The 15,449-nt window shown below is 44.1% G+C and overlaps 1 protein-coding gene across 1 annotated transcript; it reads right to left on the minus strand.

Moving 5' to 3' along the window:
* Positions 1–444: 444 nt before the first annotated feature.
* Positions 445–6,739, minus strand: LOC306919144 (trinucleotide repeat-containing gene 6C protein-like; the record flags this gene model as incomplete). Its single annotated transcript, XM_079531975.1, has 4 exons — positions 445–759; positions 1,869–2,702; positions 4,638–4,783; positions 6,730–6,739. Coding segments are annotated over 4 exons (1,305 nt in total), but the record flags the coding sequence as incomplete, so codon positions are not given.
* Between the last annotated feature and the right edge of the window lie 8,710 nt (positions 6,740–15,449).

Below are 15,449 nucleotides of genomic sequence, written 5' to 3' on the forward strand. Positions count from 1 at the left end.
TAAATTACTTTAATCCATTGAGACCTGGAACGCATCCATGTCACGTTAGCGTTTAACCACATTAACCATTAACCCATTTTGGGGCGGGAACCCCTTTTGGTGTTTTAAACATTGTTATAATTTAGCTATTGAAAAATAGCAGATCTACAAGCTCATAGCGCGCCACCGAGTGGCGCGCTATGAACTTGTAGGTCTGCTATTTTTGAAAAATCGTTAAAATGTGCCTCAAATCTTTCCGAAAATTGTCATGATTTAGAAAACTTTTTTTTTTTAATTTTGACGTCAGGCCTGAATGGGTTAAACAACCTTAAATTCACTTTGCCACTCGATCTGCCATTGACTTTATGCATGTGCATACCCTCGATTGCATACTGGTTTTGTATGTTATGCAATCAGACTGATTCCACTGACTGCCAATCTCTCAGTCAAGTCATGAACACTGACCTGCTGGTCCTGTATGGCAGGAGAGCCCGGGGCGTCCCAGCCCCCCGGGGCCTCTCCTCCTCCTCCTCCTCCTCCTCCTCCTCCGGAGTGTTGCTGCTTCCCCCAGCAGTCTGCCCCGACGCTGGGCTGCTCTCCCCATCCTCCTCCTCCTCCTCCTCCTCGTCCTCCTCCTCCTCCGGACCCAGAGCCTCCTCCTCCTCTGTGGCCCCAGCCTGAACCCTGCTGCGAATCCCAGCCGCATGATGGCTCCTTGGACGAGGCCGGCTTGGAGTCTCCGTTGCTGCCCCACACAGAGCTGCCATCTTCTCCGTTGACCTGCGGAACGGGTTAGGGTTGTCACATTGATCACAATGACATTTTAGTTGACCGATTGTCTGTCGTACACAAATAGCGATTAACGGTTGAATTGTATTTTTGGCAAACAACATTTCTTTTGGGCTTTATACACAAGCATTGCACAGGGCATGATATTGGGCAAATACCTTAAAGAAATGATGGACAAATGGCCGGTACCAATCATGAAAAAAAGGATAATATAATAGGGGCTCTATTTTTGTAAATGCTAAACCCCTTATCCCTAAACTTTGTTTTTGAATAGTAAAAAAAAAAAATCACACCCGTGTGAACCGAGTGGTGCAGTGACGTCACACACTAACCATAGCAACCATGCTCACCTGTACGTGGGGCCACGTACAGGTACACACATACATAAATACATAGATACAGACAAAGCTGGTTATTGGAGTGGTTTGCACCACTCAAAAAGTTAAAATAGCTGCAATCTGCTGTACATCAACACGTTGTGAGCTTGTAGATTGGCTATTTTAACTATTTAAAAAAGTAGTTTTGGGATAAGGGGTTTATCATAGACGGAAATAGAGCCCCAGGAGGGCCCTATATCTGGCACCACCCCTTACACCTTATTTGACATTTTCTACTAATTTAAATCAATTTAAAATAGTTCAACTAGCCAATCTATATCAGCTTGTAGAGCTATGTGAGCTTGTAGATCAGCTATTTCAACAATTTTAAAATAGAATTGCATTGTATGTAGTCATATCACTTCATAGTACTATCTACCGTAATTTCCGGACTATAAGCCGCTACTTTTTCCGATGCTTTGAACCCTGCTTGTATATGTACACATTTATTCTTTCCCTAAATGTAGCTGGTGCGGCTTATATTCAGGTGCGGCTTATAGTCCGGAAATTCCGGTACATAGTATAGTATATATGTATAGTTTATATGTATAGTTTCATTATATAGATATTCCACTGTTACGTTCTTAGCTTACGCATGTTTCATGATAACTATTTGTAATTGTTCTTGCTTAATGTAAATCGCTCTGGATTTAGAGCGTCTGCTAAATGCCTACATTTTAAATTGTAATTGCAATCATGTAATAACTGCGACCCAAGGCCCACCTGCGTGGCGCTGCTGGGCGGCATCCGGCCCGCGGGGCTGCCGGTGCCCCAGCCGGACCCGCCGCGGGCGGGGCTGGGCGCCTCCTGCTGCTTGGAGCCGTGATTTGGTCCGTCGGGGTTAAGGTTCTGAGGTTCCGAACTGAAAGACACATTCGTGGAGGAGGAGGAAGGGTGCGGGGGGTGGTCCGGCGCCCCGGGGTCGCTGCCGCCCCCCCAGGCACTGCCGCCTCCCCCTGACGAGGAGGAGGAGGAGGAGGAGGAGGAGGGGGGGGGGTTGTCGCCACCGACGCCCCCCATGGCGCCTGCGGCTCCGGTGCTGCTGCCGTTGGCCTGAGCGAGTGGGGCGGCGCCGGGCGCCTTGTTGCAGAGGCTGGGCGAGGGTTGCGAGGGGGCGTTGGGGGTCGAGGGTCCCCCCGCAGCCGGGCCACCGCCGGGCCCGTCGTGGCCCAGCACAGGCCAGGCGGACGGGTTGGCATTCGGGTTCAGGTTCAAGTTAAAGTTGGGGGCGGGGTTGAGGGAGGAGCCCCAACCCCGGCCCCCTCCTCCTCCTCCTCCTCCTCCTCCCATCTGAGGGGGGTCATTCTTCCCGTCGCCGCCGCCGCCCCCCATCGAGGACTGAGGAGGAGTAGGGGGGCAGTGGGCGGCGGGTCCGGACGGCCCGGATCCCCAGCTGCGATTGGCTACCGCGGCGGCGGCGGCGGCCGCCTGGTTGGAGAGCATCCCGGGCCCGGTGTGATTGGTGGGGCCGGGCCCGGAGGGGAAGCCGGTGCTCATGCCGAGGTCACTGTCTGACCACGAGCATCCTGCTCCGCCCGACGCTGGAGGAGACTGGCTCTGGAGAGAGGGAGGACAGAACAGGGGTTAGTGTTAGGTCAGATACAAATCTACAAAACATCTATAGCTCTGGTCCATGGCGTTAGGAGGACGTCACTCAAAAAACGGAAGACCGGAAGTGTCAAATGGGCTCTGCACCGTGTTCTGTTCCCATAGACATCATAAGCACTCTGACTTTTCACTTCTGGGTTTTTCTGTTTACTTCCGTCGCACGTCAACCGGAGTGATACAGACGGGTGCAGAACAGCGGCAAGGGCCAAAGGATCAAAGGACGTTAAAGTCGATCAGAGTGTGTCCACTACTAGGGAAGGTATGGTTTATTATGGTCGATCAGAGTGTGTCCACTACTAGGGAAGGTATGGTTTATTATGGTCGATCAGAGTGTGTCCACTACTAGGGAAGGTATGGTTTATTATGGTCGATCAGAGTGTGTCCACTACTAGGGAAGGTATGGTTTATTATGGTCGATCAGAGTGTGTCCACTACTAGGGAAGGTATGGTTTATTATGGTCGATCAGAGTGTGTCCACTACTAGGGAAGGTATGGTTTATTATGGTCGATCAGAGTGTGTCCACTACTAGGGAAGGTATGGTTTATTATGGTCGATCAGAGTGTGTCCACTACTAGGGAAGGTATGGTTTATTATGGTCGATCAGAGTGTGTCCACTACTAGGGAAGGTATGGTTTATTATGGTCAAACAGAGTGTGTCCACTACTAGGGAAGGTATGGTTTATTATGGTCGATCAGAGTGTGTCCACTACTAGGGAAGGTATGGTTTATTATGGTCGATCAGAGTGTGTCCACTACTAGGGAAGGTATGGTTTATTATGGTCGATCAGAGTGTGTCCACTACTAGGGAAGGTATGGTTTATTATGGTCGATCAGAGTGTGTCCACTACTAGGGAAGGTATGGTTTATTATGGTCGATCAGAGTGTGTCCACTACTAGGGAAGGTATGGTTTATTATGGTCGATCAGAGTGTGTCCACTACTAGGGAAGGTATGGTTTTGACTCCACAAACCCCTCTTTGTATTAATGAGTAGCGAAAGTGTTCTTTGTATTTTTTTTGCAGCAGTTGACAGTCTATTATGCGTGCGCAGGAATTGAAAGTACCATAGCGCTAAGGAGACGTTCTCCTAACGCTATGGACCAGAGCTACAAAATAACCACAACTAGAATTGGGGGGAAAAAATAATAATGCATTTAGATTTAGTTTTTTGTCTTGGTCATGTTTTCATAATTATAGTACATAGCCAAGTATGAATGGGCTTTTCATAAATGGCCTAGTATAAAAACTAAAAAGGGTCTTTAAAAAAATAAATGGAAAAGTAAATTTGTAAATTGTTCATACATAACCTCATATTGTGGTTTGATTATGAAATCTTATATGTGAGCTGTGGATCTACAAGCTCGCACCTTGCAGATCAGCTATGTACTGTATAACCTTTTTTTGTATATATAAATATTGCCCCATATTAATTACAATAAAAAAATCACACCCGTGTGAACTGAGTGGTGCAGTGGCGTCACACACTAACCATAGCAACCATGCTCACCTGTACGTGGGGCCACGTACAAGTACACACATACATAAATACATAGATACAGACAAAGCTGGTTATTGGAGTGGTTTGCACCACTCAAAAAGTTAAAATAGCTGCAATCTGCTGTACATCAACACGTTGTGAGCTTGTAGATTGGCTATTTTAACTATTTAAAAATGTTTTTCAAAATAGTAATTATTAATATATATAACATATTAACATATTAATTACAATAAAAAAAAACTACAACTAATATAACCTAAACTAAAGATAAGCCTTTTTTTCCCCCACACAATTTCACTCAAAACAATCCACCAATTGAAAACGAACAGTCAAAAGGAAATATTAGTAAAAAAAAATAACATAAAACATTCAATACTATACAACAACCTGGGTAATGGCGGGCCACGCCTCTGTGTCCGTACGGTCAATGATCAGTTGATCCCAGCATGCACTGGGAGACGTGGAGGTGGCACTATGACCCCAGAGGGGACTATCATACTGGGACCCCTCCTGGGAGCTCTGGACAGGCAGTTCTGGAAGAGAGAGAGAGAGAGAGAGAACAGACAGTTTTAACAGTTTTAGTCATAGTCTCTGGAATGAAACTTCATTTAGTTTTAGTCATAGTCTCTGGAATGAAACTTCATTTAGTTTTAGTCATAGTCTCTGGAATGAAACTTCATTTAGTTTTAGTCATAGTCTCTGGAATGAAACTTCATTTAGTTTTAGTCATAGTCTCTGGAATGAAACTTCATTTAGTTTTAGTCATAGTCTCTGGAATGAAACTTCATTTAGTTTTAGTCATAGTCTCTGGAATGAAACTTCATTTAGTTTTAGTCATAGTCTTTAGAATGAAACTTCATTTAGTTTTAGTCATAGTCTTTAGAATGAAACTTCATTTAGTTTTAGTCAGTCTTTAGAATGAAACTTCATTTAGTTTTAGTCATAGTCTTTAGAATGAAACTTCATTTAGTTTTAGTCATAGTCTTTAGAATGAAACTTCATTTAGTTTTAGTCATAGTCTTTAGAATGAAACTTCATTTAGTTTTAGTCAGTCTTTAGAATGAAACTTCATTTAGTTTTAGTCATAGTCTTTAGAATGAAACTTCATTTAGTTTTAGTCATAGTCTTTAGAATGAAACTTCATTTAGTTTTAGTCATAGTCTTTAGAATGAAACTTCATTTAGTTTTAGTCATAGTCTTTAGAATGAAACTTCATTTAGTTTTAGTCAGTCTTTAGAATGAAACTTCATTTAGTTTTAGTCATAGTCTTTAGAATGAAACTTCATTTAGTTTTAGTCATAGTCTTTAGAATGAAACTTCATTTAGTTTTAGTCATAGTCTTTAGAATGAAACTTCATTTATTTATTGTCACATAATCACAGGTTTACCGGTGGAAAGAAGTGGTTGGATTATTATTATTATTATGTTTTGTAAAAGCTCCATCATTTCATTTCAGGAAAGAGTGGCAATAGAGAGTATGTGCATGTATAAAGTGAATGGCAGATCGAGTGGCAGATCGAGTGGCAAAGTGAGTGACAAAGTGAATGTAATGTTGTTTAAAGTCATTTAATGCAATCAGATAGGACTGAGATTGTGGATTGATTGATTGATTGAAAATTGTATTAACAGTTTGCAGAATTACAGTACATTTCAAGCACAAACTCAATACAAAGGCTGTTAACGGTGAGTGGACGACCCAATTAAGCATTACACTTGTTTACAACAGGGTCCACCATGTTCAATTCATCAAAACATTTAGAGACGTACAAATAGACACTTCTATATAGACAAAGAATGAAAGAACAGTACAGGAATTCATCATAATGGAGGTAAAAAGGGAAAAGAAACATGTACAGTGAGGGGAAAAGGGGGGGGGGGGGGGGGGGGGGATTCAGATTTTACGGGGGCCAGTTTCGAATTGCAGGATGTATATGGGCTGTCAAGGACAGAAAGTAGTTTTTTTTGCCACTGAGTAGGCGTTCCCGCATAACTTCCGGGTATGATGATGATGATGTCACGCGCAGAATTCCCTCTATTGCCATAGCACTTGCTCTAGCCTCAACGACGTTGCAGGCGTATGCAAAGGCTATGTAAACATAGCATTCTATAGTGTTTTAGTTTCATTGTACAGATATTCTACTCTTAGATGGATGTCTATTTTGATTAAAAAAAAACTACAACAAATCTGCCTAACGATGATGTCACTGGTGGACGGGTTTCTGAACTGCCCACAGCCCTCTTATGAGACACAGACTGAGTAGAAAAAAAATTGTAGTATTTTATCATCAACATTAGTGAGGAGTGAGGACCAATTATATGAAGAGAAGTTGAAAAGGGGTGAAGTCGTCCGTTAAGGCGAGATTTTCCAAGTCTCTGTGGTGGGGGCTAGTTGATATGGGAGGGGAGCTCATTCCATAATGCTACAGAAAAGGTTCGGTCACCATTTATCAGTGTTCTGATTGGTCCCTGACTGACTAACGAGCAGGCATTTTCTGCCTTGTTCCGCCCTGGTTCTGCCTTGTTTATGTTGAATTTGCTAAAAAAATCATTTTTGAAAAAAAAACAAAACGAACATGATATGCCCAGTCACCATGCTGCACTTGTGATGTTCCTTAGTTGTTACTGACACCAAGTTTAAAATAAGAATTGGATGCACAGAATATCAATACGAAGCCACTGAAAAACACGATATTTCAATGGTAGTGGATGGAGAGAAAGGATTTTTGTCCAACCACGAAACAGCAACCAATGGGTGCGAAGAGGCCGGGGCACAACCACGGGCGGGACTTGACAAAGGGTGAATTACAGAAGGATCAATGGAAAGGATTCTAACAGATATAATTACAGTAGGATCAATGGAAAGGATTCTAACAGATATAATTACAGTAGGATCAATGGAAATGATTCTAACAGATATAATTACAGTAGGATCAATGGAAAGGATTCTAACAGATATAATTACAGTAGGATCAATGGAAAGGATTCTAACAGATATAATTACAGTAGGATCAATGGAAAGGATTCTAACAGATATAATTACAATAGGATCAATGGAAAGGATTCTAACAGATATAATTACAATAGGATCAATGGAAAGGATTCTAACAGATATAATTACAGAAGGATCGATGGAAAGGATTCTAACAGATATAACAGATATAATTACAGAAGGATCGATGGAAAGGATTCTAACAGATATAATTACAGAAGGATCAGTAGAAAGGATTCTAACAGATATGCCAAATGATTGTGCGATCAGGGCAGTTATATAATAGTTGTGACAGAGCCGGTCCAGGGAGTCATGTGTCATCACGCCCACACATTATGGTATGGATGAGTTACCATGGAAACACAATGTGTCTATATGAAAGAAAGACGATACAACTGTTATTAACCCATTTTAACCCATGAGCTCGATTCTACAAATGTCTTCTAAATCCTGACAGTTTTCTCAAAAACCCATGTTTCTATGTCAGTGGTGCTCAAACAGGACCCCAAGAATTATCTGTAATTGGCCGCCGACCCGCATCTGAAAATATGTTGTTCCAGGGACCCCTTCCCAAAAGCAAAGATTTGAGTTAAAATGTTCACTCTGTAACAATATATATTCAAAGATTTGAGGCACATTTTCACGATTTTTCAAAAATAGCAGACCTACAAGTTCATAGCATGGCACTCGGTGCCGTGCTATGAGCTTGTAGATCTGCTATTTTTCAATAGCTAAAGTATAACATAATGCTTACAACACCAAAAGGGGTTCCCGCCCAAAATGGGTTAATATGAGCATCAGTTGTGGAACGTAACTAAGCACATTTACTCAACATTATGAGGTATTTATGTTTCACTTTACTTCTAATTTCCTAAGCAGTAGAGCATTTACAATTTGCAATACTTTGACTTCTACTCCACTACATCTCAGAGGCAAATATTGTACTTTTGTTTTCCTCCACTGCGGTTATTTGAAGACTTTAGTTACTACGTATTACTTTGAAGTAACTCATAACTAAAAACATACATTAACGTACTGGCCCTTAATTTATACTTTGGTTATTTGAAAATAGACAATCTACAAGCTCACCACGTGAGCTTGTAGATCTGCTATTTTCAAAATATATTTTTAACACACATTGAACTTGTGAAATGAGACATTCTGTATATGTCTCACTCGCCCAGCAGTCTGCCGTCTTCCGTCACCCAGGCGGATGTGCGCTTCTCGCCCTCAGGGCGTCTTACTGGTGTCAATAATCAAGTAAATTGCAATACTGGACATGAACTTGTAAACAGTGTTTCTACAGTGCAGCATCGATACTTTTACTTAAGTAAAACATGCAAGTACTTCTTCCACCGCTGACGAGCATAGGTGCCACGCCCACGCTGGACAAGACACCCACGCTGGACAAGACACCCACGCTGGACAAGACACCCACGCTGGACAAGACACCCACGCTGGACAAGACACTGGACAAGACACCCACGCTGGACAAGACACCCACGCTGGACAAGACACCCACGCTGGACAAGACACCCACGCTGGACAAGACACTGGACAAGACACCCACGCTGGACAAGACACCCACGCTGGACAAGACGCCCACGCTGGACAAGACACCCACGCTGGACAAGACACCCATGCTGGACAAGACACCCATGCTGGACAAGACACCCACGCTGGACAAGACACCCACGCTGGTCAAGACACCCATGCTGGACAAGACAGCGCCGTGAGATCCATGAACATCACACAGAAACAAGGCCCGTACGACGAGGAGATGAATGGAACGTTTAGCCGCTGGTGAGCACTCCACTCTGCTTTCACAGCGCGCTGCCGTGATGTGAGTGCATAGAGAGGACCATTAGTCTCAACCAGATCCATTATTAATCCATTGAGACCTGGAACGCATCCATGTCACGTTAGCGTTTAACCACATTAACCATTAACCCATTTTGGGGCGGGAACCCCTTTTGGTGTTTTAAACATTGTTATAATTTAGCTATTGAAAAATAGCAGATCTACAAGCTCATAGCGCGCCACCGAGTGGCGCGCTATGAACTTGTAGGTCTGCTATTTTTGAAAAATCGTTAAAATGTGCCTCAAATCTTTCCGAAAATTGTCATGATTTAGAAAACTTATTTTTTTAAATTTCGACTTCAGGCCTGCATGGGTTAATATGCTACAAAAAGACCATTCTCCTCATTCATTAAATAATACATACAGTATACCTCCATGTTCTTTCCCTGGGCTACCACCCCCAAAAAGGAACGCACGCACGCACGCACGCACGCACGCACGCACGCACGCACGCACGCACGCACGCACGCACGCTACTAAAAATAGCCGATACACAAGCTCACAACGTGGCTCGATTCGACACATTGTGTGACCCCGTATATCGCCTTGCACTGTCGATCTGTAATAGCCTGGAAACCAGACCGATATGCCACGGGTAAAATCAGAGCCCACTATTCAAAGTGAGACCTGAGACCAGATTCTACAAATGTCTTCTAAATCATGACAGTTTTCAGAAAAACCTTATGTTTCTATATCAGTGGTTCTAAAACTATTTCATGTCAAGGATCCCACTAATTATATGTAATTGGCCACCGACCCCGGTCTGAAAATACTTTGTTCCAGGGACCCCCCAGAAGCAAAGATATGAGTTAAAAACATTTGCTGTGAACGAATATATATTCAACGATTTGAACTCATTTTCACGATATTTCAAAAAAGTAGCAGATCTACAAGCTCATTGAGTGCCGCGCACTCAACAGCTAAAAGTTTAAAATAATGGTTAAAGTGGTTAAAAGCTATAAGGTGACACAGACGCGTCCTCAGGTCTAAATCCGCCAGAGTCTTTTGAATAGCACACCATTTAGTCTTAGTCCCATTTGGTCTTCTGACATTGTTTAGTCTTAGTTGACTAAATATCAAAAACCTTAGTCAACAACATTAGCACTGGTACTGAATACTGCTGTGCCTAATGGAAGGCTGCCCTGGAACTTGCCCTGCGAATTATGCTTCCCAAAAAAACCCTGAGTCAGCTTCATGTGGAACTACTCCTAGTCCTATACTCAAAACCCCCTGAGTCAGCTTCATGTGGAACTACTCCTAGTCCTATACTCAAAACCCCCTGAGTCAGCTTCATGTGGAACTACTCCTATAGTCCTATACTCAAAACCCCCTGAGTCAGCTTCATGTGGAACTACTCCTATAGTCCTATACTCAAAACCCCCTGAGTCAGCTTCATGTGGAACTACTCCTATAGTCCTATACTCAAAACCCCCTGAGTCAGCTTCATGTGGAACTACTCCTATAGTCCTATACTCAAAACCCCCCTGAGTCAGCTTCATGTGGAACTACTCCTATAGTCCTATACTCAAAACCCCCTGAGTCAGCTTCATGTGGAACTACTCCTATAGTCCTATACTCAAAACCCCCCTGAGTCAGCTTCATGTGGAACTACTCCTATAGTCCTATACTCAAAACCCCCTGAGTCAGCTTCATGTGGAACTACTCCTATAGTCCTATACTCAAAACCCCCTGAGTCAGCTTCATGTGGAACTACTCCTAGGCCTATACTCAAAACCCCCCTGAGTCAGCTTCATGTGGAACTACTCCTAGTCCTATACTCAAAACCCCATGAGTCAGCTTCATGTGGAACTACTCCTATAGTCCTATACTCAAAACCCCCCTGAGTCAGCTTCATGTGGAACTACTCCTATAGTCCTATACTCAAAACCCCCTGAGTCAGCTTCATGTGGAACTACTCCTAGTCCTATACTCAACCCCCCCCTGAGTCAGCTTCATGTGGAACTACTCCTAGTCCTATACTCAAAACCCCCTGAGTCAGCTTCATGTGGAACTACTCCTATAGTCCTATACTCAAAACCCCCTGAGTCAGCTTCATGTGGAACTACTCCTATAGTCCTATACTCAAAACCCCCTGAGTCAGCTTCATGTGGAACTACTCCTATAGTCCTATACTCAAAACCCCCTGAGTCAGCTTCATGTGGAACTACTCCTAGGCCTATACTCAAAACCCCCCTGAGTCAGCTTCATGTGGAACTACTCCTAGTCCTATACTCAAAACCCCATGAGTCAGCTTCATGTGGAACTACTCCTATAGTCCTATACTCAAAACCCCCCTGAGTCAGCTTCATGTGGAACTACTCCTATAGTCCTATACTCAAAACCCCCTGAGTCAGCTTCATGTGGAACTACTCCTAGTCCTATACTCAACCCCCCCCTGAGTCAGCTTCATGTGGAACTACTCCTAGTCCTATACTCAAAACCCCCTGAGTCAGCTTCATGTGGAACTACTCCTAGTCCTATACTCAAAACCCCCTGAGTCAGCTTCATGTGGAACTACTCCTAGTCCTATACTCAAAACCCCCCTGAGTCAGCTTCATGTGGAACTACTCCTAGTCCTATACTCAAAACCCCCCTGAGTCAGCTTCATGTGGAACTACTCCTAGTCCTATACTCAAAACCCCCTGAGTCAGCTTCATGTGGAACTACTCCTATAGTCCTATACTCAAAACCCCCCTGAGTCAGCTTCATGTGGAACTACTCCTAGTCCTATACTCAAAACCCCCCTGAGTCAGCTTCATGTGGAACTACTCCTAGTCCTATACTCAAAACCCCCCTGAGTCAGCTTCATGTGGAACTACTCCTAGTCCTATACTCAAAACCCCATGAGTCAGCTTCATGTGGAACTACTCCTATAGTCCTATACTCAAAACCCCCTGAGTCAGCTTCATGTGGAACTACTCCTAGTCCTATACTCAAAACCCCCCTGAGTCAGCTTCATGTGGAACTACTCCTATAGTCCTATACTCAAAACCCTCTGAGTCAGCTTCATGTGGAACTACTCCTATAGTCCTATACTCAAAACCCTCTGAGTCAGCTTCATGTGGAACTACTCCTATAGTCCTATACTCAAAACCCCCCTGAGTCAGCTTCATGTGGAACTACTCCTAGTCCTATACTCAAAAACCCCTGAGTCAGCTTCATGTGGAACTACTCCTAGTCCTATACTCAAACCCCCCCTGAGTCAGCTTCATGTGGAACTACTCCTAGTCCTATACTCAAAACCCCCCTGAGTCAGCTTCATGTGGAACTACTCCTAGTCCAATACTCAAAAACCCCTGAGTCAGCTTAATGTGGAACTACTCCTAGTCCTATACTCAAAACCCCTGAGTCAGCTTCATGTGGAACTACTCCTATAGTCCTATACTCAAAACCCCCTGAGTCAGCTTCATGTGGAACTACTCCTATAGTCCTATACTCAACCCCCCCCTGAGTCAGCTTCATGTGGAACTACTCCTAGTCCTATACTCAAAACCCCCTGAGTCAGCTTCATGTGGAACTACTCCTAGTCCTATACTCAAAACCCCCCTGAGTCAGCTTCATGTGGAACTACTCCTAGTCCTATACTCAAAACCCCCTGAGTCAGCTTCATGTGGAACTACTCCTATAGTCCTATACTCAAAACCCCCCTGAGTCAGCTTCATGTGGAACTACTCCTAGTCCTATACTCAAAACCCCCCTGAGTCAGCTTCATGTGGAACTACTCCTAGTCCTATACTCAAAACCCCCCTGAGTCAGCTTCATGTGGAACTACTCCTAGTCCTATACTCAAAACCCCATGAGTCAGCTTCATGTGGAACTACTCCTATAGTCCTATACTCAAAACCCCCTGAGTCAGCTTCATGTGGAACTACTCCTAGTCCTATACTCAAAACCCCCCTGAGTCAGCTTCATGTGGAACTACTCCTATAGTCCTATACTCAAAACCCTCTGAGTCAGCTTCATGTGGAACTACTCCTATAGTCCTATACTCAAAACCCTCTGAGTCAGCTTCATGTGGAACTACTCCTATAGTCCTATACTCAAAACCCCCCTGAGTCAGCTTCATGTGGAACTACTCCTAGTCCTATACTCAAAAACCCCTGAGTCAGCTTCATGTGGAACTACTCCTAGTCCTATACTCAAAACCCCCCTGAGTCAGCTTCATGTGGAACTACTCCTAGTCCAATACTCAAAAACCCCTGAGTCAGCTTAATGTGGAACTACTCCTAGTCCTATACTCAAAACCCTGAGTCAGCTTAATGTGGAACTACTCCTATAGTCCTATACTCAAAACCCCCTGAGTCAGCTTCATGTGGAACTACTCCTATAGTCCTATACTCAAAACCCCTCTGAGTCAGCTTCATGTGGAACTACTCCTATAGTCCTATACTCAAAACCCCCCTGAGTCAGCTTCATGTGGAACTACTCCTAGTTCTATACTCAAAACCCCCCTGAGTCAGCTTCATGTGGAACTACTCCTAGTCCTATACTCGAAACCCCTCTGAGTCAGCTTCATGTGGAACTACTCCTATAGTCCTATACTCAAAACCCCCCTGAGTCAGCTTCATGTGGAACTACTCCTATAGTCCTATACTCAAAACCCCTCTGAGTCAGCTTCATGTGGAACTACTCCTAGTCCTATACTCAAAACCCCCCTGAGTCAGCTTCATGTGGAACTACTCCTAGTCCTATACTCAAAACCCCTCTGAGTGAGCTTCATGTGGAACTACTCCTAGTCCTATACTCAAAACCCCCCTGAGTCAGCTTCATGTGGAACTACTCCTAGTCCTATACTCAAAACCCCCTGAGTCAGCTTCATGTGGAACTACTCCTATAGTCCTATACTCAAAACCCCCCTGAGTCAGCTTCATGTGGAACTACTCCTATAGTCCTATACTCAAAACCCCCCTGAGTCAGCTTCATGTGGAACTACTCCTAGTCCTATACTCAAAAAACCCCTGAGTCAGCTTCATGTGGAACTACTCCTATAGTCCTATACTCAAAACCCCCCTGAGTCAGCTTCATGTGGAACTACTCCTAGTCCTATACTCAAAACCCCCCTGAGTCAGCTTCATGTGGAACTACTCCTATAGTCCTATACTCAAAACCCCCCTGAGTCAGCTTCATGTGGAACTACTCCTAGTCCTATACTCAAAACCCCCCTGAGTCAGCTTCATGTGGAACTACTCCTAGTCCTATACTCAAAACCCCCCTGAGTCAGCTTCATGTGGAACTACTCCTATAGTCCTATACTCAAAACCCCCCTGAGTCAGCTTCATGTGGAACTACTCCTAGTCCTATACTCAAAACCCCCTGAGTCAGCTTCATGTGGAACTACTCCTAGTCCTATACTCAAAACCCCCTGAGTCAGCTTCATGTGGAACTACTCCTATAGTCCTATACTCAAAACCCCCCTGAGTCAGCTTCATGTGGAACTACTCCTAGTCCTATACTCAAAACCCCCCTGAGTCAGCTTCATGTGGAACTACTCCTAGTCCTATACTCAAAACCCCCCTGAGTCAGCTTCATGTGGAACTACTCCTAGTCCTATACTCAAAACCCCCCTGAGTCAGCTTCATGTGGAACTACTCCTAGTCCTATACTCAAAAACCCCCTGAGTCAGCTTCATGTGGAACTACTCCTAGTCCTATACTCAAAACCCCCTGAGTCAGCTTCATGTGGAACTACTCCTAGTCCTATACTCAAAACCCCCTGAGTCAGCTTCATGTGGAACTACTCCTATAGTCCTATACTCAAAACCCCCCTGAGTCAGCTTCATGTGGAACTACTCCTAGTCCTATACTCAAAACCCCCCTGAGTCAGCTTCATGTGGAACTACTCCTAGTCCTATACTCAAAACCCCCCTGAGTCAGCTTCATGTGGAACTACTCCTAGTCCTATACTCAAAACCCCCCTGAGTCAGCTTCATGTGGAACTACTCCTAGTCCTATACTCAAAACCCCCCTGAGTCAGCTTCATGTGGAACTACTCCTAGTCCTATACTCAAAACCCCCCTGAGTCAGCTTCATGTGGAACTACTCCTAGTCCTATACTCAAAACCCCCTGAGTCAGCTTCATGTGGAACTACTCCTATAGTCCTATACTCAAAACCCCCCTGAGTCAGCTTCATGTGGAACTACTCCTATAGTCCTATACTCAAAACCCCCTGAGTCAGCTTCATGTGGAACTACTCCTATAGTCCTATACTCAAAACCCCCTGAGTCAGCTTCATGTGGAACTACTCCTATAGTCCTATACTCAAACCCCCCTGAGTCAGCTTCATGTGGAACTACTCCTATAGTCCTATACTCAAAACCCCCCTGAGTCAGCTTCATGTGGAACTACTCCTA

Source organism: Electrona antarctica (assembly GCF_951216825.1).
Source record: "Electrona antarctica genome assembly, contig: scaffold_1463, whole genome shotgun sequence".
Lineage (NCBI taxonomy): Eukaryota > Metazoa > Chordata > Actinopteri > Myctophiformes > Myctophidae > Electrona > Electrona antarctica.